Source organism: Phodopus roborovskii, unplaced genomic scaffold, assembly GCF_943737965.1.
Source record: "Phodopus roborovskii unplaced genomic scaffold, PHOROB, whole genome shotgun sequence".
In the NCBI taxonomy this organism is placed as follows: Eukaryota; Metazoa; Chordata; class Mammalia; order Rodentia; family Cricetidae; genus Phodopus; species Phodopus roborovskii.
Genome location: NW_026126460.1, coordinates 18,401,040 through 18,425,844, shown reverse-complemented (window position 1 = coordinate 18,425,844; position 24,805 = coordinate 18,401,040). Strand labels below are relative to the sequence as shown.

The window sequence follows — 24,805 nt, the reverse complement described above, 5'->3', positions numbered from 1 at the left end:
CACTTGACAAGATTTCATGTAGCCTTCAGAGAGACACCATCTTCAACCTAGAGACTGATGTGAATAACTGGCAGTCAGAGGGGCAAAAATAGCCCCGTACAACCTAGACGATGATGACTACTACTCAAGCTTGAACTCACAGACATCCTCTTCCCTCTGCCTCCCAAATGCAGGGATTAGAGGTGTGTGACACCGCTGCCTGGCTGCAGACTTCTTTGTAACACTAGGTCTCTCCACAAAGTCACAATACTCTCATCAAAGAAACCAGTTAGCTGGATGCTCAAAGATAGACTCTATGGAGGAACTTCTTGGGGGGGGGGGTGTTGAGAGTTAGGACCTTAATTCAATGTAACTATATGCATAGGAAATACACTCATATTGATTAATAGAAAGCATTTATGTTGAACTTATCCTACAGAAACTTGGCACATGGTTCACAATTAAAAAAAAAAAAAAACCCAGAAAAACAAAAACTGCAATCTGCTTTATTTCTATGTGTTACAAATGTATGAAAGATCCTCCATCAAGTGCTGCTGAAGGCAGCAGAACCTTGAGAAATATACATTTTGTTTGCCTCAGAAATGTAGCACATACTGCACTGTAAAAGTTTATAAAATTGGCAAAAACTTTGTTTTAAGACTTCTGTAACTAATGGGGAGCCTATGGGATACACTTAGAACTGTAAAAGCTATCTTTTTTAGCCAGCTGTACTCATAGACTGTAAATGTACACCTTGAGATCATTTCTGTACTAAGACTATCTGCTCACTTTATCTGTTGAGGTCAACCAGGAAACCCTAGACTGTATTTTTTTTTTTTTTTTTTTTAATTTATGCAGGTGTTCTGTCTGCATGTATGCCTTCAGGCCAGAAGAGGGCACCAGATCTCATTATGGATGGTTGTAAGCCATCATGTGGTTGCAGAGAATTGAACTCAGGACCTCTGGAAGAGCAGTCAGTGTTCTTAACTGCTGAGCCATCTCTCCAACCTGATACCTTGATTTCTAAATGAATAAAGGCGTTTCTTCAGCATTTCAGTCCACAAGTAACAGTATACAAACAGGCAAAGTGAGGTCAACTTGAGTTTTAATTTTCATTATCACTTGGTCCAAAAATAATTAAGATACACTTTTTTAAGGCTACCTAGGATTAGGCTTCAAAGAATTTTACCATTTCATGTATACCACTAGTTACTAGTTATCAATTTAAAAATAAGATGTTCACATTTTTTTGTTCGTTTATTAAGAGAAAAATCTTCCTCAGACTCTGAGGGTGTCGATGGGATGGGAGAGACTAGAAAACAGGATTCAAATAACCCCATACAAATATCACATTTTCAAATGGAAGAACTCTAAACTGTACTAGACGTTCCAATCTGCTAAAACAATTTAAATACAAATATACATGGCCCGAGGTTCAGACCTGACAACCAAAACCTTGATTTTTGGGAGGACAGTCTTAAAAGTCCCATTGAATTTCAAAGATCAATTTAATGAGGTTTTAATTTCCTTTATATTTTTGTTTTTGACTTCTAATCTTAGAGACTAGATTAAAACTTAGTTCAATTCCCAGAAGGCATTGTTCTCCTCTGCTATATAAAAGTCTACAAAGACCTCTTCCTCAAAACCAGCTAGCTCCCAGCCTCTAATCTGTGCTTGTGTTGTTATCTTTTTCAACATCTTGAAAAGGTAATGTAGGTAAAGTGTGCTCATGAACATTAAAGCTAGTTGTTAGAAAGACTTAACTACCTTTATAATTTAAGTTTTAAAGCATAAACACTTGCAGCTTGATCTGCACTCACAATGATTGTCAGAGCCTAGAATTCACCATTTATAAATTCTCATTCACATACAGAGAACCCACCAATATCACACAACTCGTGTCTTGAATCTTGCACTTTTAATTTTTTTTTTTTTTTTTTTTTGGTCTCCCAGTCAATCCTAAATTCAGCTAACTTTAACTAAAACTTCACTCAGAATTTCACCAAGCTTTTCACCCATATGTTAATGCTTGTCTTACCTTTCATGAACTGTCAAAATCTGAAGCCTGCTCAGAGATCGGCAGGTAAAAGAAATAAGCTAAATACAGGTTATTTCCAAACAGGACATGACCATCAAAATGTCACAATTCCTGACAGGGACCACACTTTGTTTACTACTTCCAGTAAGGGAAATCCCATATTGGACTCTCACACTCTGTCATAAGCCAAAGAACACAAAGAACAGGTTCTGGAACATTCTGTTTCTCATATCAGTGTCCCCAGAGGGACACTGGGATAGCTACAATTCACGTGAGGCCTCTCCTCTACAGCCGCTGTCTCACAGGGGCAGCGAGGACACCCACTAGTTTGTGAAGATCCCTGAGAAAGTATGATTCTTCAAATCTGGACTGTACTTAACAGCAGCCCTGTTCAGGTACTCACTGGAGGGAAGATGCAGCTGTTTGCCAAAACTCAGCACTCCATTCTAGATTAGCCACAAAGCTAATGGCTTTCTCACAAGTCACATTCTACAATTGGAAGGATGATTGTCTGGCTCCAGGTTTTCTGTTTCCAAGGATCACTTGGAGTTCTTCATTCAGTTGAGTAGCCATCCCAATGCCAACATCTACTGAAAAAATTAACTCGAGTAAGTACGCATGTGTCCAGTTAGCAGAATCTTGTGAACTTGAGTAAAGACAAAGTTTACATTTTTACATATGTGTTCTTCTATATGAGTTTGAACATCCTGGACATTATTTTTTCTGTCTGAAAATAGTTGCACATGCTACACATGTAGACTTTTCTCAGAAAATGGTTTCCTAAGTATTTCCTCCAGTGATGCCCTCTTACAGTTGTGTAAGTGCAAATGAAACACTTGTAAACATGCTCATTATCGCCAGCTCTGGTACGGTGCTTTAGGTGAGCAATGTAGTAATCATACCGGTTGGTATTGCAGCCACAGCAATCACAGTGGATGGGGCCCTTGAAGTTCTCCTTTGCCCTAGAGGAGCCAGATTCTCTGGCTTTTGGCCTGTTCCTCAGAACTCTCTTCACAAAACAAACGGAAAAAAAACAAAAAACAAAAACTCTTTTTTTTTTTTTTTGTAGTACTGTGGACCCTGATGTGATGTACAAACATCTTTGCAGATTTGGCTTCATACTGGCATGGATTATAGCTAAAGGACTTGTCCTCTGTCCTAAGCACTTCAGGAGGGAGATCTTTTTTTGAGTTGTGTATTTCAGGGCCAGCTGATGCTTCAAATACAGGCTGTGGTTTCATAGCATTTAGCTCCAAACTTCTCAGTTCCTTGTTTACCGGCCCACTGTGGTCACCTTTTAGTTCAACAGACTCTTTAAGTCCTTCCCCTCCACTATCTGGAAGTGGTTGTCCCCGATGGACACAATTCTGCCATCTGTCTTTCTTCACCCACTAGGTAATCACAGTAGCTGCTGCTGACCTCCCCAGTCTAGGCTGCACCTCAGCTCATCATGTTAGCAAATGCCTGTGCTGCCACTGTGGCTGAACAGACTTCCTCCTCCAGAGACTGCCCTATCACCCGCATGGCCATAACTGCACACCAATGCATGGGAAATAAAAGCTGGGAAATGATAGGCTGATGGGCATTTATTCGGGGAGAAATCACTTACACCAGAAACAGATGACTACCACAGGTTCCTGTCCCAAGGATGCCTCCGGATGCTCTCTGTCTTCTACCAGGAAGAGAAAGAGAGCCGGGGTCCGGGACCCCAGACCTATCCCCCCCAGGTCATGCCCACACCTGTCCCCATGGCCCAATGGGTGTGGTCAGTGCAACAGGTGTGGGGGGGTGGATAACTCACTACAATTTCCCTTTTAGTCTAAAGAGATTTAGGTTTGATATAAAACTATATACAAAGACAGTAAATATCAAGTATGCTCTAGGAAAGGGAAAATTAAGAACATACACACTTAAGATCTATTGCCAGTGAGGTAACAAGAGCAAATGGCAAGAACTACATATCCAGTCCCAGGGTGAAGGCATAACAGAGATTACTATAGAGTTGTCCTAAGCTGGAAAGTTTAAGTTTTGTACCTGATATTTCTATCTAGGAAGAGAGAACAATTGTGACAGTCTAATAATCTTCAACCTCATCAAAGACCTGAGAAGGAAAATAACAATGCTAGGGTAGGCAGGAAATGCAGGCAAGCAGCTTCCAAAGGGTGCAGCGAAGACAGAAACAGCAGGCCACCTGGACAGTCACCTAAAGTCTCACAGCAACGTCAGGGCAACCAGTTTTGGTTAAGGCCTAGAGTATCTGACTGACCAATACAGAAACAGGGAGGTAGAATGGCTGTCTTACCCTGACTTGGCAAGATTTAGCAGTCTTTTATGTTTGTCTCCTGCAAGCACAGTAGAACAGCATGTCCAAAGTCAGTGGTCAAGGTGAGGGTAGTTCTTTGCCCAAGAGTCCATTAGCCGAGGAGAAGATGGACTCCAGAAGGAGCGCCCAACATACTCTTGGGAATAGCTTGGTGCTGTCAGGAGCAATAGTGTCTCATATAAATGGAGTACTAATATTAAAACATTTAAGTGCCATGTTCTGCAGGTCTATGAAGTGTTTAAAGTTCAAACATCTATGTCTGACTAATCTCATAGGTATAAGAAACATGGGTGAAGATAATTGTAATACTCAGGAACATATAAGAATAGTTGAAACTTCCCTAAGTAATTTAGCAAGGACAATGATTTTAGCAATAGAACTATACCTATATCTATATCTGTAAATCTCTAAAACAGAGGTAGAAGTGAAATATCTTGACCAGAGGTAGAACTGTATAGTGTAACATGATAAAAATATCCTAAATTGTATCAATATACAAAAATGTCTTGAACATATGTAAAAGTATACATATATAGAATATGATAAAGATATTGTGCACAAAACATCATAAACAGAAAGATCTTACACAATATGACAAAATATAATATACAAATTATCTGAGAAAGGAATACAAGCTTAATTCTACATAAGTTACAACAGCACACTGCCTGCCTGCATGCTGCTGCCTGCTCCATGCCCCCTCACCACCCTGGAGGAAGTTCAGAGAAGCGCTCTCGTAGGTCTGCTATCATAACCTAGTCAGTTATAGTTCCCCTGTATTACAGAGCTGGCCCTTACTACCTGAGAAAAGAACAAGAACACCCTGGGCCCTGGGTTCTGAGTGCCTGTTTAGGCTGTTGCCCTCCCACTGTGGGCTGATTTAGTTCATACAGAAACTCTTGGAGTGGGTGGTAGTGTTATCCAGAGTCAGAATCAGGAACACAACAGTCCTTCAGTTGGTTTTATAGAGTATCACCCCTAACATTCACTAACACTCACTCTTAATGAAAATGTATCATCCACTAATCAAAATTAGTACTGAAAATTTTGATATGTCTAGATTGAAGAACTTTAGGTACTCATACAAAGACATAGGCATCTCCCCGTGTTCTCACTTACTGGCTGCACTTATTCCCTACACCGTACCCACCTTATCATCATCACTTCCATTTTACTGCTCTACACTGTCTGTTGCATTAAATGCAAGACAAGCCACCTGTAGTACTGGAAATGCGTAGGTAGTTCTAACTCACTGTATGGTGAGGTTGAAATACTGGGAAGCATTTGCTGACTGAGCTCAAGTCATGGCCCAGGTTGCTTCTGGGGGAGTAGGAAGGAGTGAGGTCATGGTGGCTAACAGGACCTGCTGTGGTTGCTTGTGTGTCCGTCAAGTGCTATACAAATGTTCCAGGAGCAGGGACAGGAGATAGAAGGTTAAATATAACTTCAGTCTGACCATCATGGCGAGATACCACATTTATGGATGGTTATCAGCCCCTTAAAGGAATATTACATCTCAGGGAGTTTCTAATTACTTTGTTTGTTTGCTTGTTTTGGTTTTCAAGACAGGGTTTTTCAGTGTAGCATTGGAGGCTGTCCTGGAACTAGCTCTTGTAGACAGGCTGGTCTAGAACTCACAGAGATCCACCCGCCTCTGCCTCTGGAGTGCTGGGATTAAAGGTGTGTGCCACCACCATCACCCGGCTTCTAGTTTTTTTTTTTTTTTTTTTTTTTTTTTTTTTAAGATTTTTCACGCATGGGGTGTTTTGCCTGTCCATATACCATTTGCATGCATTGATTGTAGAGGTCAGAAGAGGGTGGTGTCTGTTCCCTGGCACTAGAGTTACAGGAGGTTGTGAGCCACTGTGTGGTACTAGGAATAGAATCCGGGCCCTCTGGAGAGCAGCCAGTGCACTTACCTGCACTTACCTCTAGTATCTTATTCATTGCTTGAGTCTACGTGTACCTCATGTATGCAGGTGAGTTTGGGAAGCCAGAAGGTCATCAGATATGAGAGCTGGGAACAGAACCCAGGTTCTTGGCAAGAGCAGAAAGTCCTCATAACCAATGAACCATCTCTCCAGTCTCTAATGGAAGATGGCATTCTGTAAATAGGTTTATCTTATTGGTTAATGAATAAAGCCCTGTTAGCCAATAGGAAAGCAAGATAGGCGGAACTAGGAGACAAGGAGGATTCTGGGAGATGTAGTAGAGGAGATTCAAGATGTAGGGACTTGAGAGAAGAGGTCTCAACTCTCTCTCCAGTAAGCTAAGACCATGTGGAAACACTTAGATTAATAAGTAATTAATAACTGATGCAGCTGTGGGAACAGGCTGGTGCGAAAAACTCGTAACAAGTCTCAGATTGTTTTCTTAATGTGGTTGTTGTCTTGTTATGTTTCACAGGAAAACCCTCCCCCCCCAGCACTGGAGAATGACAAGCTAGGGAAGTGACACATTAGCGACTCACATCCTGGATACTTCCTTTGCTCTTTAACAGTCCAATCAGTCACCATTATCTTCTAAGGCTTGTGAATTTTGATTACAAGAGTCCCAACCTAGGAGTCTGTAGTGAGATAGTCCTTCTGTGGCACTGGCCACACCCATTGCGGGGTGGAACCATGGGCAGAAGTGACCTGTGGAAGGAGTTCGGAGAGAGAGCTGGGAAAAGCTCTCTTACTGGTGTGACTAGGACAGGAGAGCATCGGGTGGAATTCCCTGGTGTTCATTTGTCTAGGTTGTAAGTTATTTCTCCCTGAATAAACATCTATTTGGCCTATTTGTTTATCCTGATCCTTATTTAACTGCGATAGGAGTCCATGCTTCTCCCTGGACCTCTGAATCTGGCTTCTCCATTAATATGTCCTGGCCTCGATTCCTTCAAAGGCCAAGAACCTATGGAATCTGACAGTGAGCTGGGCCAGATCTCAAAATGGGCTCCAGGATTTGCTCCACTCAGTCTTCCACCCTTCTTCACTAGTGAGCATGAGCCATTATTAGGAAAAAAGCCTGGGAGCATTTCATTCCATGCTGAAGAAACAGTGCTCCCAAGGAGACAGGGAAGTGACTTTTCCAAATGTGTGTACTATTAAGAGGTGGCACACAGATTCATTCTCTCAGAATTGCAGACCTTTCCCATTTCTGATAACCCTTTGTTTCTGGTTTGCTCCTTTAGGAGGTGGATTTGTTACTGTTTTCTTTTACCAAGTAAAGGTTCATAAGCAAGCTGAGCTGTAATGGTTAAAAACTTACTCCATTGCAAACCAAGTTTCAAAATAAGCTATCCTGTAGAAAAGGGAAAAATCTAGGAGTCAATAGAACCTTATTCTCAGCCTAAGGATTGTCAACCACAGATTTCTAGACAACAACCGTGTCATGACAGCAGTCCAAAGAGATTCATCTCAGAGCCCTTTCCCTTATTGTGTATTATCAAAAAACATTAACAAGATGCTCATTCTGTCTCTGTAATCTTGCTTGACCATTGCTTGTTTAGAAAAACATGATAGTACTACAAGCAGCAGAAAAATCCCTGGGGTTGAGACAATTGTGGTTTGTGCCTTTGAAAACTCCAGCCCATCTTCCCGTTTTGTGACAGCTCTCAGATGGGAAAGGAGGCTGTTGCCACAGAACTGCTGAAAATAAAATGGTTTTGCTTTTAAAAAATCTTTTAAATTGAAATGTGTTGTTTGGGGGTCTTTGCCTGGTGACCTTGAATCCCGCAACAAGGCATTCATTGTTTTCTGCTTCTGCCTCAGACTTCTGCCTCCACAACTAACCTTACTCGGCCGACAGTGAGTGAGTCAGTGTTGCAACTCTGAGGAACATGCCACAAAACAGCAGCCAAAAACGATTGCCTATGTGATTCTAGATACTGTCAAATTGACATTAACTACCACAAGCTTCTAACACCTGTGTTAGGAGTTGAATTAGCTTTGATAGTATAGTTAACTGCCTTGCAGTTAAATGTGGGAAAGAGTGTAGAAAGACCTGGTCTGCCTTTTGCCTTCCCTTGCCTCTGTGCTTATAGCTGATTTTCCGGAGGAAACCATCCCTTTACTACCCTTAGCCCCAAATCTCACTTTTCCTGTCTCCCCAGTCCCTCTTCACTTGAGCACTGTGTAGGTGTGCATGAGACTGGCACCTGCTGTGAAACCAGATTATAGATCATTAAGGGAGGGGTCAGGCCCAAGGTTGAGTATTGGGGAAGAGGTGTTCTCTTTGTGTTAAATCAATTAACAAAAAAAACTAGACAGGGATTCACTATGTATCCCCAAGTCAGGGGATTAAAGACTAGGGACACCACAACTGTCATGAACTAGTAACCAGAGCCATAAGTGTATGTGGTTTGCAATTGAACCACAATTACATTACAAGAATTGGATGATCTGAAAAACGGTCAAACAATTAAAAACGTTACTGTTACAGATGTGGACTTTTGTTGGCTCACTGCGGGCTATAATTCACACTCTATTCACTTGTCCTTCCAACTATAGGCCAATGCTTAATCACAAATGTCCCTGCACACACCACTATACAACTTGTCTATTGTACTCTCCCTTACTTCAGCTACAAATAGTGAATTAAGGCACAGCTAGCACATGAAACACCGGAACTACCACGCAAAACACCTAAAGTAAGAAGCTTTCTAAAGAAACTTTCTTTTAACCTCGCTTATTCCCCGAGAGGGGGTGCACCGTTCCTGGAAGTACTGCAATACCAGGTCGATGCGTGGAGTGGACGGAGCAAGCTCCTATTCCAACTCCTACTTCCAAAAACCCATTTAATATATTGTCCTCGGATAGAGGACGTATCAGATATTAAACTGATAAGAACAGATACTACACTTGATCTTAGCCAAAAGGCCGAGAAGCGATACCTGGCACCTCCCGCTCAGCCTTGCCCTGCGCTCGCGAGCCACACCAACGTCGTGGTGACCGCTCGTGACCCTGACTCGAGCCTCTTTCCCGCGTCTCCTTCCGCTTCGCGACTAAGTCCGCGTCCCGGGCACTCCACTCGCTCTCTCAAACCCACAGCTTCGGCTACAAATTTCCACGACCCTGGCGCTCCCGGCATCCCCGCGCGCGCGCACGGCGCGTCTGATTTGCATGTTCCGCCTCCTCACGGGGGCGTGGCGACCTCAGGCTGAGCTTCTCTCCCTGCCGCTTCCGCGCGGCACTTAAGTGACTCAGCCGCCGTTCCTTGTAGGCCACCGTAGAGAAAAGGGGCGTGGGCTGGGTTGCTTGAGATCCTGGGAGGTGGACGGTGGCCGAAGAAGGAAAAATCTCCTGTTCTTCCTCCGCAAGCGTTGGTTCCAATTCAGGAACTCGGCGCTGTGTCCGTGATGCTTGCCCCAATCCTAAAGTTGTGTGTGACGCCGTGATCTCCCTTCTCTCACCTGGTGACTTAGCAGAGACCGAAGGCGATCACACCCAGAATCAGATAGGGGGCTGCCACCCTGATTCAGGGATAAGTAAAGATATCCGATTTAGTGACCGCTCATCAAACAGGGTGGGTACTGCTCTGGGATCAGATAGTCAGGCGTGAAGATGGGGCTATGCTCCTTTCTGTTTTCTTTATTTTTTATTTTTCGAGACAAGGTTTTCTCTTTATAACAGCCCTGGCTGTCCTGGAATTAGCTCTGTAGTCCAGGCTGGCCTTGAACTCACAGAGATCCTCCAGCCTCTGCCTCTCCATACTTCGAAGGCCTAGACTGTGTACTAAAAATAGACTGAATATTGGAGTTGGTAGAGACCCGCATGGCATGCAGGGGCACTCAGACAGTGGTCCCTTCTAACTTACCTTCACTTGGGTTCACCTCTGAGCCTCTGGTACTACAGTAACCTGTCGCTCCTACACATTTTCTAGGATCTTGACCTTAGAACACAGGCTTTCTGCATGGCTTGGAACCACAGGGGACTAAGAAAGAGTCAGAAAGACAAGACGGCAACAAAGAGATGGGAAACTTATTCAACAGTGTCTGGACACCGTGTGCAGGAGAAAGCTGGGCCCTACATTTCCAATACTCCTTGTGTACAGTCTTTTAAAAGGCTAACGGTGAATTACATAATACATAAAAGAAGCCAGCCTCTGGCTAAAATGAAAACTTTAACGTGTGTATCACCTTGCCTTGTGGAGCCACCTCCTTTCTCTCTCCCTGCAGGTGATCGCCAGTAGTTGAGCTTGTGCTCACACTACCCCTTTGTGACATCGACTCTTCAAGGCTGTCCAGACTGCAATGGCTGGAGTACACTTCCTAACTAGTGCTACATGGGACTAAGTTTTCTGGGAACCCCCAGAAGCCTCCATCCGACACTTCTTTCTTCTAGAATTCCACAGGTGCTTTTCTCATAGTTCAAAAAGGGCTAACAAATATGCTTTCCTGTACTATCAACTGCCTTTCCTGCTAGTAGCCCGTCCTGTGTCATTTGCTAGAACTAAGCCATGTGAAGCATCTATAACCTCCTGCCAAACATGGATAAGGGAAGAGACCACTCCAAATCTATAGTAACAACACCTGCCAGTAGGTGATGGCACTCAGAAGGCAAAGGCAGGCATGTCTCTGTGATTTCAAGGCCAGCCTGGTCTACAGAGTGAGTTCTGGGACAGCAAGAGTTACATGGAGAGACCTTGTCTTGATCCATGTTTAGCTATTTATGACCTGAGAGAAGCCATTCATTTAGCCCTTAGAGAATTCTTTATGCATCACACAACAGATCCAAGTGTGCTTGGGTCCACACAGGTGAGGAATTTCACCTTGAGCCAGCAGGTTACTGTTGCATTGAAAACTGAACCAGGAAGACTGTTCCTAGGTCACACTGGACCTAAAGGCACACACTTTGAATCCCAGCACTCAGGAGGAGGGGCAAGCAGATCTCTGTGAGTTCAAGGTCAGACAGGGCTATGTGGAGAGACCCTGTCAAAATGAGAGGGGAGAGCCTGAGAGATTATTGCTATCTGGTGAGATATTCCTGCAAAGAAGGAAGGCTGAGTCTGGAAACTTAGTTCTGGAAGACCTATCTTACCTGAATGCTAGGCTTCCTCTCTGTTCTCTCTAAAGGTCTTTAAATCAACTTCTTCTGCATATGTGTGGGGCAGCAACTAAGGATTTCCCTTTCTACCTAAATTGTCTTTTCCTCTAGAAAGCATTTATTCTAAGACGTACATTTTCGAGGGGTTGTTTTACCTTTTGAAAATGCCAAGTCCTGCAGAGGAGCTACCCTCTCATTTGGAGTTAAACCATTATACCAATTCTGTTTTCTTTTTCAAGCTAGGGTTTCTCTGTGTAGCCTTGGCTGTCCTGGAGCTTGTTGGCCTCAAACCATTATACCAATTCTTCATCTTTAGGAACTGTATGGAAACTAACCGGACAGAGATGGGCCTCCCTGTCCCTGAGGTTGGAGTCATGGAGTCCAAGTAGCCTGACAAGAAACTCAGGGTACCCAGTCTTCATGCCTGACATTTAGGAGAGGTTTAAAGGATAGGAGTGGTAACGGTTAAAAAAAAAAAAAAAAAATCCCCATCTGAAGTTATTAAGTTTTCCCTCCCTAACCCCTCCTCTTGTTAGAAAGAGTAGTTCAGGCATTGAACTCATGATTCCTGTGCCTCAGTGTCCAGAGTTGTCAGAATTGCAGGCATGTCCCACTATGCCTTGGTAGAGGTCAGCCTGCTTAGAGTGGAAATAAAGCCCAGGGACAGGGCTCAGGTGGGAAAGCCTCAGGGAGGCTTTCCATCAAAGGGGTGAGGTGAGTTGAGAGATTTGTTAATGAACTTCACTAATGAAAGCAGCTCTCAGCTCTGATCAAATCCAACATTTAGAGTGAATGACATATTTCCCTGAATCCTAGCACAGTATCCTTTCCTCATTGGCAACAGCTACCTTCCTGTGGCAAAGCTTCATTGGCCATTTCAGAGGCGCTCTCTCCCTCCTGCCTCTCTCCTATTCTGTCCTGATTTTTGGCCCTGCTCACAGCATCTCCAGAGAGTCTCACACACCTTCTTAGACCTGTGTTATGCAGAGTCATATACAACCATGTGACGCTTCATGGTGGGATATATCTTGAGAAATGCTCCATGGAGCAGTATTTCTTGGTGACATCACAAAGTACAATGGATATAATATCACTAGGGGATATTATGTACAGCCTCCAATGTCATTAGGCAGTACTGAATGAAGTTTTCTTCTTGCTTTCCTTCTTTTTCGAGACAGGGTTTCTCTGTATAACAGCCCTGGCTGTCCTGGAACTCACTTTGTAGAGCAAGATGGCCTTGAACTCAAGATCCATCTGCCTCTGCTTCTTGAGTGCTTGAATTAAAGGTGGGTACCACCACATTTGACTCCAATCCTGAATTTTATGGAGTAAAAATCCCTCACCAGCACTTTTATTAAAAGATGGATCTTTTCTGTGTAATTATGTCTACTATGCTGTCAAGAAAAAATTATTTAAATAGGTAAAAGTGGAATTTAAGAAATCTCAGTTCTAATCATTTGTTGGAATTCTTTGATATACTTCAATAGCTGGGTGGCAGTGGTACATTCCTTTAATCCCAGCACCCAGGAGACAGAGGCAAGCAAATCTCTTAAGTTTGAGGCCATCCTGAACTATAGAGTGAGTTCCAGGACTGCTAAGGAATACACATATACACAGAGAGCCCCTCTCTCTATATGTATGTATGTGTGTAGGTATATATATATGAATATGAAAGAAAGAAAGAAATATCCAGGCAGTGGTGGTGCATGCCCTTAATCCTGGCACTTGGGAGGCAGAGGCAGGTAGATCTCTGTGAGTTCGAGAGGCCAGCCTGGTCTACAAAGCTACACAGAGAAACCCCATCTCAAAAAACAAAACAAAAAACCAACCAACCAAACAAAATAAATAAATAAATAATAAATTAAATAAATAAATATTGCCAAGAGAAGGGAGAACATCCTTTTCCATTTATCTGGGCATTTGCGGGCTGAGTTTAGCCTGGAGTCAGTTCAAGCCTCTTATTTAAATGTTTCTGTGACTGTTTAAAAGGGAGCTGCTGCAGCTTTGCATGTGGAATGAAAGCGAGTTTGCTGGTCATTGTATGTAGGTCCTTAGCCCCACCTGTACAGACAGCGGCTCATTCACAGTGAAAGCCACAAGGTGGCAGCATGGAGAACCATCTATGATTCAGAGCAACCGGAATAGGTTCACCTGGTACCTTGCGGTAGAAATTACATAGGAGAGTTGCGGGACTATGGCCTGTTTGTATCTCAGTAGGTGTTGTGGAGAAATAATACAAAGGAACAGGAAGGTAACAGTAGGCATAAATATGCTTTTCTGTGGCTCAGGATCTTGGCTCAGGACTTGGTATGTCTTTAGAAGGGTCTAATAGCAAATATGAACTTGTCCTGTTCTTGTCTTGTCATAGTACTTATTTTTTTTTTTTTCTTTTTTAGGCAGGCTGTCGCTATGTAAATCTAGCTAGCCTGGGACTTTGCTATGTAGACTTGCCTGGAACTTACAGAGATCTGTGTACATCTGCCTCTCAAGTGCTGGCTGGCATTTGTTATAGTTCTTGTAGCTTTTATTTTGTGATTTTGTGACATCTTGCAACAAGTAGGTGTTAATGAATATTTATAAGAGTTTAATTGGGAGGCTGGGCATTGTTGGCACATGCTTTTAGTCCCAGAACTCTGGAGGTAGAGGCAGGTGGATCTCTGTGAGTTTGAGGCCAGCCTGGTCTATAGAGCGAGTTCCAGGACAGATTCCAAAACAATACAGAGAAACCCTGTCTTGAAAAACCAAAAAAAAAAAAAAAAAGTTTAATTGGGAGAAGACACAACATAGTATAGTTCTGGGCTTATTCTTAAACTTTAGTTGTGTTTAATATCATAAAACCTTGGAGAACATGGGATACTTGGTCTAGAGATCCCCAGGTCATCAGGATCTAGAGATCATTCCCTGGTTGATATTGTGACCACTCAGAGGGCATTAGCAGTGCTTGTTATGGTAGGGTGGCTTGATGGTAGATGTAGATATAAGGGTATAATTAGAATAGCAATGTGTAGGGCAAAGTGGTATGGACAGCTGTGGGAGCAGACTTGATGCTCATGGAAAAGATGGCTGAGGTGAGGAAGACCACCCTGAGGAATCAAAAGTTGAGCCTAGACACCTGAGTTCCATAATTTTCCAAGTTTTGTTCTTGGCTCATGTTTTTTTTTTTTCTGAGTGTCAACAGCCTATTTTTCATCTTTAGATATGTTCCATAAAATATTGGGCTCAGAACCAATCTTTAAAAAGTTGGCAATAGATGTTTTCTCAGTTGAATAATTTTAGGTGCTCATAGTTTGCTGTATAAGGGGATGTGGTGCATACTCCATTTCTCTTTTGTGAAGGGTTTCCACAGGCCAGGTTGTTGGGTTTGGGACCTGACAGAACCGTGGCCTTGCCACGGTTAGAAAGGTCACATCTTTCTATCCACTGCAGATGGCAGCATCTGTGACCACAGAGTCACAGTTTATCTAGTGTAGCAGCATCTATGGGGGTCAATGTAGCTGTGAAAGGAAAGTTTACATGGAAAACTGATGGCTAAACAGGGCAGTTAAACAAGGGGAAGAGTGTAGAAGATCTGGGCTGCCTTTTGCCTTCCCATGCCTCTTGTGCGTACAGCTGATTTTTCCTTAGAAAACCATCCCTCTCCTGTTCTTAGTTCAAGGTCTCATTTTTCCTGTCTCCCATTTCCTGTACACTTGAGCCTGGCACCTGCTAGGAAGCCAGAATCCCTGTCTGCACAGCCCATCAGGTCTGTCCTTGGTTAACAAGGGTCAAGCCCAGACCTGTTAGTTGAGTGGTGGGGATGAAGTTGTTTTCTATTCTTCTGCTCAGTTAGCAGGAAATGTATGCAATCGAATGTTACAAGCATGTTTTCCCGCCAGCCTGGTCCCAAAACTGCGCCAGCCCCTAATAACACACAGATACTCTGTATTAGATATAAAGCTGTTGGCCAGTTACTAGTTTCTTATCGGCTAGCTCTGTCTTAAATATTAACCCATTTCTATTAATATAAGTATTTCCACGTGGTCTCGTCTTACCTGAGAGAGGGCCTGGGCCACAAACTGTGTTCTATTGGTCTTACATGTTGACTCTCCTCCTACTTCTTCCCAAAAGTTCCTTGTCTCCTAGTCCTGCCTATCTTGCTTTCCTATTGGCCAACAGTGCTTTATTCATTAACCAATAAGAGAAACATATTTACAGAATGACATCCTCCATCAATTGAAAACTACCAGAGGCATGAGAATGGCATCAATTCAGCCCAGGATAAGAGCAGACCAACTTTTCTTCCTCTAGGGCCAGGGTCTAGTTTTGATGTCTATGGACAGAATTACTTCTGACCTTCTGGGTTTCTTAGGGGCTACATTGCCTTTTATACTTCTACCAGTTTGAGTGTAACTCTGGTACCACTGGTAGTTAGCAGCTGATCTTTATGCAGTGATGGTTTTAATGGTAAGAATCAAGTTTCTCTGGGCAGTGGTGACACATGCCTTTTATCCTAGGGAGGCAGAGGCAGAGGCAGGGGGATCTCTTTGAGTTCCAGGCAGCCTGGCCTACAGAGTGAGTTACAGCCAGGGATACACCATGAATAAGGCTCTCTTAGTACCATTTATGTTTTCTCATATTCCCCCCCCCCCCCCCCCCCCCGTGTTGGGGATTCAACTCAGGGCCTTCTAAATGATAGGTATCTACTCTACCACTGAGCCACATCCCTAGCCCTTCAATTCTTTCTCTTCTTTCCAAGGGCTTAGGAATTTAGGATGTATTTTGCATTGTAGGACACACAGGGTGATGGGGCTGTAGGGTGAAAGAGCCAAGTTGAGAAACAGTACAAATCTTGTCAGACTAACTCTGACTTCGTGCTTTTGACAATGCCTAAGCATCACACTGATTCTTTTCCTGTCCTAGTCCCTTGATGGGACCGTAAAGAGTTACACTTGAATGCAGCAGACACTGTCCCTGGTAAGCAAAAAGAATATTGAGAATGGGAAAAGTGCAGCAGGAATGCTTGGGGCTTTTAGTCTCCTCTTCAAGGGACTTCCCGAAAATAATTCATCTTTTAACCTCAAGCATTCTCCATCATTGGGTCCTGGTGTCTAAGGCGTGAACTGTGGAAGGTATATTGGCTTGGACTCCTTGGTCATAGCTCCTTGTAGAGGTGAGGGAGCAAGGGGTGGTACCTTCAGTCATGTGAAACCCATGGAATTGAGGATGCTCAAAAAGAAGACAGAGGAGAGATGAGGGATGTTGTAGATGCAAAAATAAGTAACTCAGCTGGCATAGTGGTGCACAATTTTTGCTTGCTTGTTTGTTTTTCCCAAGACATGGTTTCTCCCTGGGGGTTGGTAGCACATGCCTTTCATCCTAGCACTTGGGAGGCAGACAACAGGGATCTCTGTAGGTTCAAGGCCAGTCTAGTCTACAGAGGAAGTTCTAGGACAGGCTCCTAAGAGCTACAGAGAAACCCTGTCTAACCCCCCTTCTTGCCAAAAACCAAAATCCAACCAACCAAACAATTCAAAAGGACAGCGTTTCTCTGTGTAGCCCTGGCTATCCTGGAACTCACTCTGTAGATCATGCTGGCCTTGAACTCACAGAGACCCCCCTCTTGCCTCTATCTCCCTAATGTTGGGATTAAAAGTGTGGTTGCAAGCGACAATATGGGTGCTGGGAACGTAGGTCCTCTGCAAGAGAAGTAAGTTCTTTTAAGTGCTGAGCCATCTCTCCAGCTTTCAGTTATTATCATTACTATTTGATCATTTTGTTGTTGGGGCAGGGTCTCGCTATGTAGCTCTGGGTGGCCTAGAACTCTCTATGTAGATGAGGCTTGCCCTAAACAAACAGAAATCTTGTCTTTAGAGTGCTGGATTAAAGGCATACACCACCAAGACAGGAGGCAGAGGCAGGTGGATCTCTGAGTTTGAGGCTAGCCTGGTCTACATAGTGAGTTCCAGGTCAGATAGAACTACACAGAGAAACCCTGTCTCAAAAGACAACAAACAATAACAACAAAACCAAAAAACCACACATACACCACGTCTGTTTTTTAATTTTTTAAATTATGTGTATAAGTATGCATATCTGAGTGTGGGTGATATACATGTGAGTAAGTGCATTTACCCAAAGAAGCCAGTGGCATCAGATTCCCCTTGATTGGGAGTGAGTGGTGTGACAGGTATGCTGGGAACTTCATGAATACAGATCATTTGCAAAACCAGTATATGTTCCTAATTGCTAATCCATCTTTTTAGCCATGGGTATATATATGTGCGCGTGCGTGCGTGTGTGTGTGTGTGTGTGTGTGTGTGTGTGTGTGCATTTACTCACACTATGCAATGATATGTAAATGGAGGTCAAAGGACAACTTTTGGGAGTCAGTTCACTTCTACCATGAGTGTCCTGGAGATCAAACTTGAGCTGTCAGGTTTGGCAGCAAGCACCTTTACCCACTGAGCCATCTTGTTGGCCCTTATGGGACTTGTTGGTGTGATTTCTCTAAACCATGTCAGTCCTCCACTGTGCTGTAGCTTATCTCTCCTGGTAGGGGTACAACTCCTAAATAGAGCCATCAGAATTAAACAGAGCTTCCCATGCAAACCCTAAAGATATTTGGTGGAATATACTGGTTAAGCATTGGCATTTAAATATTTGAATTTTCTTATTTTCCCTCCTGCATGAACCCCCTTTCCCCTCCAAGTCTCAGTAATTGTCAGTAAATTCCTAAAGGCTGGGGGTTGTGAGAGAAGTCTCCAAACTATACTAATTGTTTTCAAAACAGACTCAGGGTTTTCCTTGCCACAGAGTAGTCTGAAAATAGAGGCTGGCTTCTTTCCTAGCTCTGCTTTGAAAACAAGCAGCTGATGGCTCTGTGAGTCACCAGTTGCCCCAGGGGGACTGCCAACTCCCCCAGCATCAGGTGCCCAGGGGCTCTTGGTAAATGTCAGATGCTCCTGTGTGTGGTTGGTGATGCAGGCTGGCGTCAATTCAGGCAGAGGAGTAGTGGAGCTCCTGTCTGAAAAGGGAGTCTGGCTGCTGCCCTGTGAGGATGTCTGAAAGGGGAAATGGACTGTCAGATGTGCTCAGCTAAACAGCTGAAGGTGGAGGAGGAGTGTTTGTGGTTCCTTGTAACTCCTCAAAATGAGAGAAACAGGAAGGGAGTCAGTTCCCAGGAAGACCTTTGACAGATACTGAGGTGATGAGCCTTAAAGAACCAGGGCACATGGCACAGGCTCAGTGGTTCTGTGATGGGGAAAGCCAGACAATCTCCGTTGGATCCCTGGGACCCATATTGTGGAAAGAGAGAACCAATTCCTGCAAGTTGTCCTCTGACCCCCATATGTGTTGCAGGGCACTCATACCCCACCCCCTTAAAATATGTAATAAATGCACTTTAAAAGGGAACGTTAACTGTTTCATTTATGTCTTAAAGTTCAAATTAGAGAGAAAATATTAGTAATTTGGAAGTAGGCATAAACTGGAAAGGATCTTTATTAGGGCTGAATATTCACCTCTTGACCCAAGTCATTAAAAAGACACAGTCCATGGGCTGGGACGGTGCTGGCCTAATGAGAGCAAAGCTCTGAGTTTGATCCCTAGCCCTGCATAAACTGGATGTGGCAGTACATGGGTTAATTTCAGCACTTGAGAGGTCCAGGCAGGAGGATATATAGCTCAAGGTCACCTTCAGCTATATAGGAAGTTTGAAGTCCTGAGACCTTTTCAAAACAAAACTCTGGGAGCCTGGGGGTGTAGGTCAGGGGTACAGTCTGTTGTGACCCCTACACACACACACACACACACACACACACACACACACACACACACACACACACCTTGCTCCGTGGCAACTTGTTCTCTCCACTTCTGCCTTTTTAAAAAATACTACTTTTTAGCATACTTGGTAAATACTTTTCCAGTTCTTCCTCTGAAATGTTCACAAGAGTATGGACTTTTTGCTGGTTTTATTCACTACTGTATTCACATGTCCTAAAACATGCCTAGCACATAGTTGATAATGTTTCTCAAATAAATCAGATTAGCAAAGACAAGAAACAAACAAATAAACTAAAACCAAACAAACAAAAGAAAGGACACTCATATACCAGAATTGTTCACTGGAGAGAAAAATTTGTCAAGATTCATCAAAATTAAAGAGGCATCTATCTTATGACACAGCAATTCAACCACCAAATACTCAGTTGATGTAGAAGCACTGAAGTACATGCTCAAGGGTGTGCACCATGGCTCTGCCTTTGTACAAAAGGCTGGGATTGGCCTGCATGTCCAACAGCAGGAGTCTGGTTAAATAACACACTGGCATTCATGAGATTGTATCACATGTCTGGGGCAGGAAGACTAAAAGGGACACACACTGATATAGTACAGCCTGAATGACACTGAGTGAAACGAGCCGGACACAAAAATGTGTGCATAGGAAAGGCTGAAGGGAAGAAAGGGAGGGGGCAGTAATTATAATTTAAAATGGGTGTGGTAAGCTTCTGTTTGGTCATGAAAAAGAAAGGTCAGCCTGGTGTGGGGGTGCATGCCTTTGCCTTTAGCAGAGGCAGGCCGATCTCTGTGAGTTCAAGGCCAGTCTGATCTAAAAAGAGAGTTCCAGGACAGCCAGAGCTGTTGCACAGAGAAACCCTGCCTGGAAAAACCAAAACCATCCAAACGAAACAAAACAAAAAGAGGAGGGTTTGGGGGGCTGGAGAGATGACTTAGTAGTGGTTAAGAGCACTTGCTGCTCTTGCAGATGACCCACACTCTCCCCAGTACCTACCTACTTGGTAGCTCACAAAACCACTATCATAAATATCAGCTATAAAAAAAAACAATCCCAGAACTCAACAAACGATTGCTTTATTATTATTATTATTATTATTATTATTATTATTATTATTATTATTATTATTTTATTATTTTGTGTAAGGGCTGAAAGCTTGGAGGAAAAAAAAAACTTTTTCAAAGCTTTGTATTGTGGGAAACCTTTCACTTCCGCAGAGAAGCCCATTAAAAGGACGGTTGGCTTCGACCTCGTGCTGCAGACCCCGTGGGTGCCCAGCGGCCACCCCCCACCCCCGGGTTCCGCGCTGCCACTGGAGCGCGCTCGCTCCTTAGAGGGCAGCAGCAGGGCGTCGCGGGACGCATGCGCTCAGGCGGCACCGGGGAATTAAAAGAGAGAGCGAAAAGCTCCCGCAGAAACGCGCGCCTCGCGTCCCCCGGCCGCGGCGTGATGCACACGGCCTGGCCCGTGACGCCGCGGCCACCCCCGTCCCCGCGCCCCAGCTGCCATCGCGCGCCCGGCTCTGGGACCCCGGTGTCCGCCCTCGCTCTCCATGGGGCTGCGGCGCTGGCTACGGAGCGCCTGCTGCTGCTGCCGGTGCTGGTGCCTGGAGGAGCCCGCGCGGCCCGAGAAGGAGCCGCTGGTCAGGTGCGTACCGGCGCGGGCTCGGGCCGCGCGGGGTGGGTACCCGGGTGTCCTCTGAACCGGGAAGGGGGTCCTGTGAGGTCACACCGCGGCGCCATCCGAGCCCCCTTGGCCCCATCGCGACACATCTCCGCTGAGACGTTTTTAAGCTTCATATCCTTGGGTCAGATTTTTTTGTGGGGCTCAGAAAGCTCAGATCCTCAGAGGCAGCTGATGCCCCTGGGAAATGTCACTGATTGGTGCAGGGACAGGGCTGGGTAGAAAAGTTTCCAGGGGGGGGGGTGTCTCATCGGATGAATGTGGGTTTCTGTGTCACTCAGCAAAAAAGTTTGGCTATCAATGTCATGACCGAAAGAAGTCGAGTTCTTCGACTGGGCTTAAGGACATCTTTCTCGTGATAAAAACACTGCGTGTTGTACCGGGGGACAGCCTATTGACCGTTTTTTTGTAACCTTAGGCTGTGAAATGTGAGGAAATTTAATGCTCATTAGCTATGTGCTAAAAGAAGGTTTGTGAAGGAACCCTACAAATTTGCTTGGTTTTTCTTTTTTAACGATACTTCAGGTGTAGGAGAAAAAGGCACTCAGGAGTAAGACATATCCAATCCAAGTGTGGGTTATTGGGGGGGGGGTTACCCTGATTTTTATTTTTTTCTTAAAATGATTTTCTATGGTGAGTTTGCTGAAATCAAAGTTCCACCAAATCGTGCCTCAGGGAACAGAATATTTAGAATGAAATTAGGGCATGGGATGTAGGTTGGAATTCCAGGCCTGGTGAACAAGCTTTGGAAGCCAGGCTTCTTTAAGGAATATGCAACAAATACAGTAATGCTTGTACAGCTTTCTGAATCATGACTTACCTTTACTTATTCTGTCAAGTCCAGGCACTTCCCCTGACTCCAGAGAGTTACATAACCTCATCCTGCCTGTCTGCTTGTATTTTCCGGAGCAGTAAGCACCATGTTCTTGTCACTGTAGGAACAATCCAGTCTTAGTCTCTCCAGGCTCGAGGCCATTGTTGACCTTCTGCCTTCTGCTAGTTTTCAAGTAGTCTTGCCATTTTTCATCTTCCTCCTGTCATTTAGGCCTTGGAATTTATCATCTCGTTATTTGGTGAGCACACAGGTATTCCGAGGAATATACCTAGGTGCACAAGACACTATCTATATGCACATATATCCACACAACACAATGCAACACAACACAGACCTGTAGATCCGGCTGACCTCTAACTCACAGAGATCCACCCCTCTGGACTACCATACATATGTTTGGTTGTTTTGCTAATGGCCCTCTCACTTAGATCTTGAGCCTACTCTGTGTGGGGAGAAACTGAATTGCCTACCTTAAATTTAAAAGGCAGTAGGTAACAGTGTAGAATTTTATTTTAGCACTCCAGGCTCTTGGTTATTATGAAACATAGCCTTCAATTAATTTAGTTTCAGACACAGCTTTTGGTGTTTCCATTGCTTTTGCTTTAGAATTGCTAGACTTCTGGTAACTTTTGTTTTGAAATGGAGGCATTCTTCTGTCTTGCTTTCTGTCCAGTGGATGAAAGTTCATGAATTTTGTGATAATTATTAATATTATTAAGATAAGGTTAGCCAGGCACCATAATCTCAGCACTTGGGAAACAGGCAGGAGATTCAGGTTTTCAAAGCAACCTTGGCTATACACAAGGACCTATCTAGGAGGGCATGTTGAGAAATTAGGAAGATCTAGTCAGTTGGAGCAGCATAGCAATGTATTGATGAATCCAGCTACCTGGGATGAGTCACATAGGTGGGTGACTGGCCATGAGTTATTAGGATTATTTGTGCCACAGTTTCCTCATATCTTTGTTGAGGGTGATGATGATAGTATGTACTTCAAAAGATTGCAGGGAAAAGGAAAGGAGGTCATACATGCCAAGGGCTAAATATAGTGTCTGACAACATAGTAAATATGCCATAACTCTTAATTACTATTAATTTTCATTGTTATTCTTCTGAGCATGTGAGTGTGAGTGGACGTGTCTCATCTGGTTAGTCTGGTGTCATTTTGATATAACCATTTCAGAAGGGCAGCTTACTAATGGGCATGTGAGGTAGTGATACATATGTGTCTACAAGTTTTCGAATGCTCTTTTCGAATGCTCTTTTCCACTTGAGTCATGACGATCTGGTTCAAATTCACTGTTTTAGTCTATTATTATTATTATTATTATTGTTATTGCATTTTTTGAGTGTGATATGCACACATGTCTATGTGTGGTCTTGTGTGCATGGGCGCACATAGGTGCAGGTGTATGTGCATGTAGAAACCTGGGTTGGTGTCAGGGTCTCTCACTTGAATCCAGAGCTTACTAGCTAGCTGGCTTGCTCAGGGATCCCCGGTCTCTTTGGTCCCTGCCTCTTGAGCCGGAATTGCAGGAAGATGACCCTGCCCACTCGGCATTTATGTAGCCAAACTCAGGTTCTCAACATTTACATGGCAGGTGCTTTACCTGGTGAGCAATCTCTCTAGCCCCTAGTTTATTTATTTTTAAAAAAAATACAAGTCATTGGTTTTTGATGTATACACAAAACCATGCAAACCACGCAGCTATCTAATATATATACATATATATTATATGTCTATATAATACACGTGTGTGTGTGTGTGTGTGTGTGCTTGCGTGTATGTGTATGTATGTTGGCATGCTTGAGTCCTGGCTTTAGTGTGGAGGTCAGAGGAATTTGTAGGAGCCAGTTGTCTTCTCTTTCCATGTGAGTCCTGGAGACTGGACTCAGCATCAGCCTTGGCAAAAAGCATAGTTACCTGCCGAGCCATCTCTTCAGCCAGCTATTGTACTGTTCAATTCCCGTGTATTTTTAACTCCTCTCAAGGAAACAAAACCTGTGTACTTTAGAGCAGTTACTCTTTTTATTTTTCCCATTAGTTATTGGTTACCAAGCAACCAGTCATCCATTTCTTTGTCGTTGTAGATTTGCCTGTTTTGGACATTTTGTGTAAGCGGGATCACAATTGTCCTTTTTCGTGCGGCTTTCTGTACTTAGCATGATGGCTTTACAGTTTATTGTGCTGGAGTGTGTATCAACACTTCATTCTTTTTTATGGCTGAATATTATTTCTTTGTGTGGATTGATCATATTGTTTATCTCTTCACCTGTTGGTGGACATTTGGCTAATTTACACTTTTCCCTTTTATGAATGAACATTTGTGAACATTTGTGTGTAGGTTTCTGTGTAGACATGGTTTCAGCTCCCTTGGGTAAAGCTCTCAGAGTGCAATTGCTGGGTCATGTGGTAAGGATCTGTTTCTGAAGAGCCTGGGTGGAGTACTTATGAGGTGAAGTCACATGGCCAGATAGTTCCCATTATTATTGAGAATTTTATTTTACATGTCATCTTTTTATCTTTCCTCTTATAACAGTTTTTTTTTAAATAGAAATAGCTATCTTTGTTCCCTTAACTAGCTATGAGAATGCTATCCATGTTTTATTTTAGTCCCATAGCTGTAGTGCCTGGAAGAGGGGTTGTCAGGACTCCAGTCCTTTCTCAAAGCTGCACTAGGGACTCCAGTTCACTTAGGAGATGCTACTGTTAGTCCCGCTTTGCTTGCCAGTCTGAGCAGTTTTTGATTTTGATCCTTTGGCTTTTCTGGGGACTATGTATTAGGTTTGAATCTGAATCACAGCACCAAAACTTAGGGAATGAACCTTGGCAGATTCCATGGCAGGCAAGGGTGAGGGACAAACATGCCAGGCAGACAGAGCTCAAGTGAAATTTTATTAGAAAGGAGGGGGGAGGGGAAAGGAAAGAGAAAAGAGGTAAAGAGACACAGAGACAGAGACAGAGAGAGGACAGAAGAGGGAGACAGGAAAAGTCCTGTCTGCCTTGGGAACCCTGGGAAGGTGGGGGGGGGGGGGGAAGAGCAGGGAAGACAGAGAGAAAGAAAGTGTGAAGGAGAGAGGGCGGTGTGTGTGTGTGTGTGTGTGTGTGTGTGTGTGTGTGTGTGTGTCTTAAAGGGGTCCT

At 43.8% G+C, this 24,805-nt stretch overlaps 1 protein-coding gene, 1 non-coding gene and 1 pseudogene across 2 annotated transcripts in view; 1 reads left to right on the top strand and 2 right to left on the bottom strand.

The window, feature by feature from the left end:
- Positions 1–2,705: 2,705 nt before the first annotated feature.
- On the bottom strand, positions 2,706–6,287 carry LOC127226546 (RE1-silencing transcription factor-like; annotated as a pseudogene).
- A 2,736-nt stretch (positions 6,288–9,023) lies between these two features.
- LOC127226558 (U2 spliceosomal RNA) lies at positions 9,024–9,214 on the bottom strand. The gene has a single exon (XR_007834889.1). It is a non-coding gene; the product is annotated as a U2 spliceosomal RNA (small nuclear RNA).
- Positions 9,215–20,511: 11,297 nt separating this feature from the next.
- The window catches only part of Mreg (melanoregulin), a 49,820-nt gene continuing 45,526 nt past the window's right edge, over positions 20,512–24,805 (top strand). Inside the window, exon 1 of the mRNA XM_051190437.1 lies at positions 20,512–20,792. Coding sequence (XP_051046394.1) covers positions 20,698–20,792 — 95 coding nt within the window. The 5' untranslated portion in view covers positions 20,512–20,697. The remainder of the gene's footprint in view (positions 20,793–24,805) is intronic.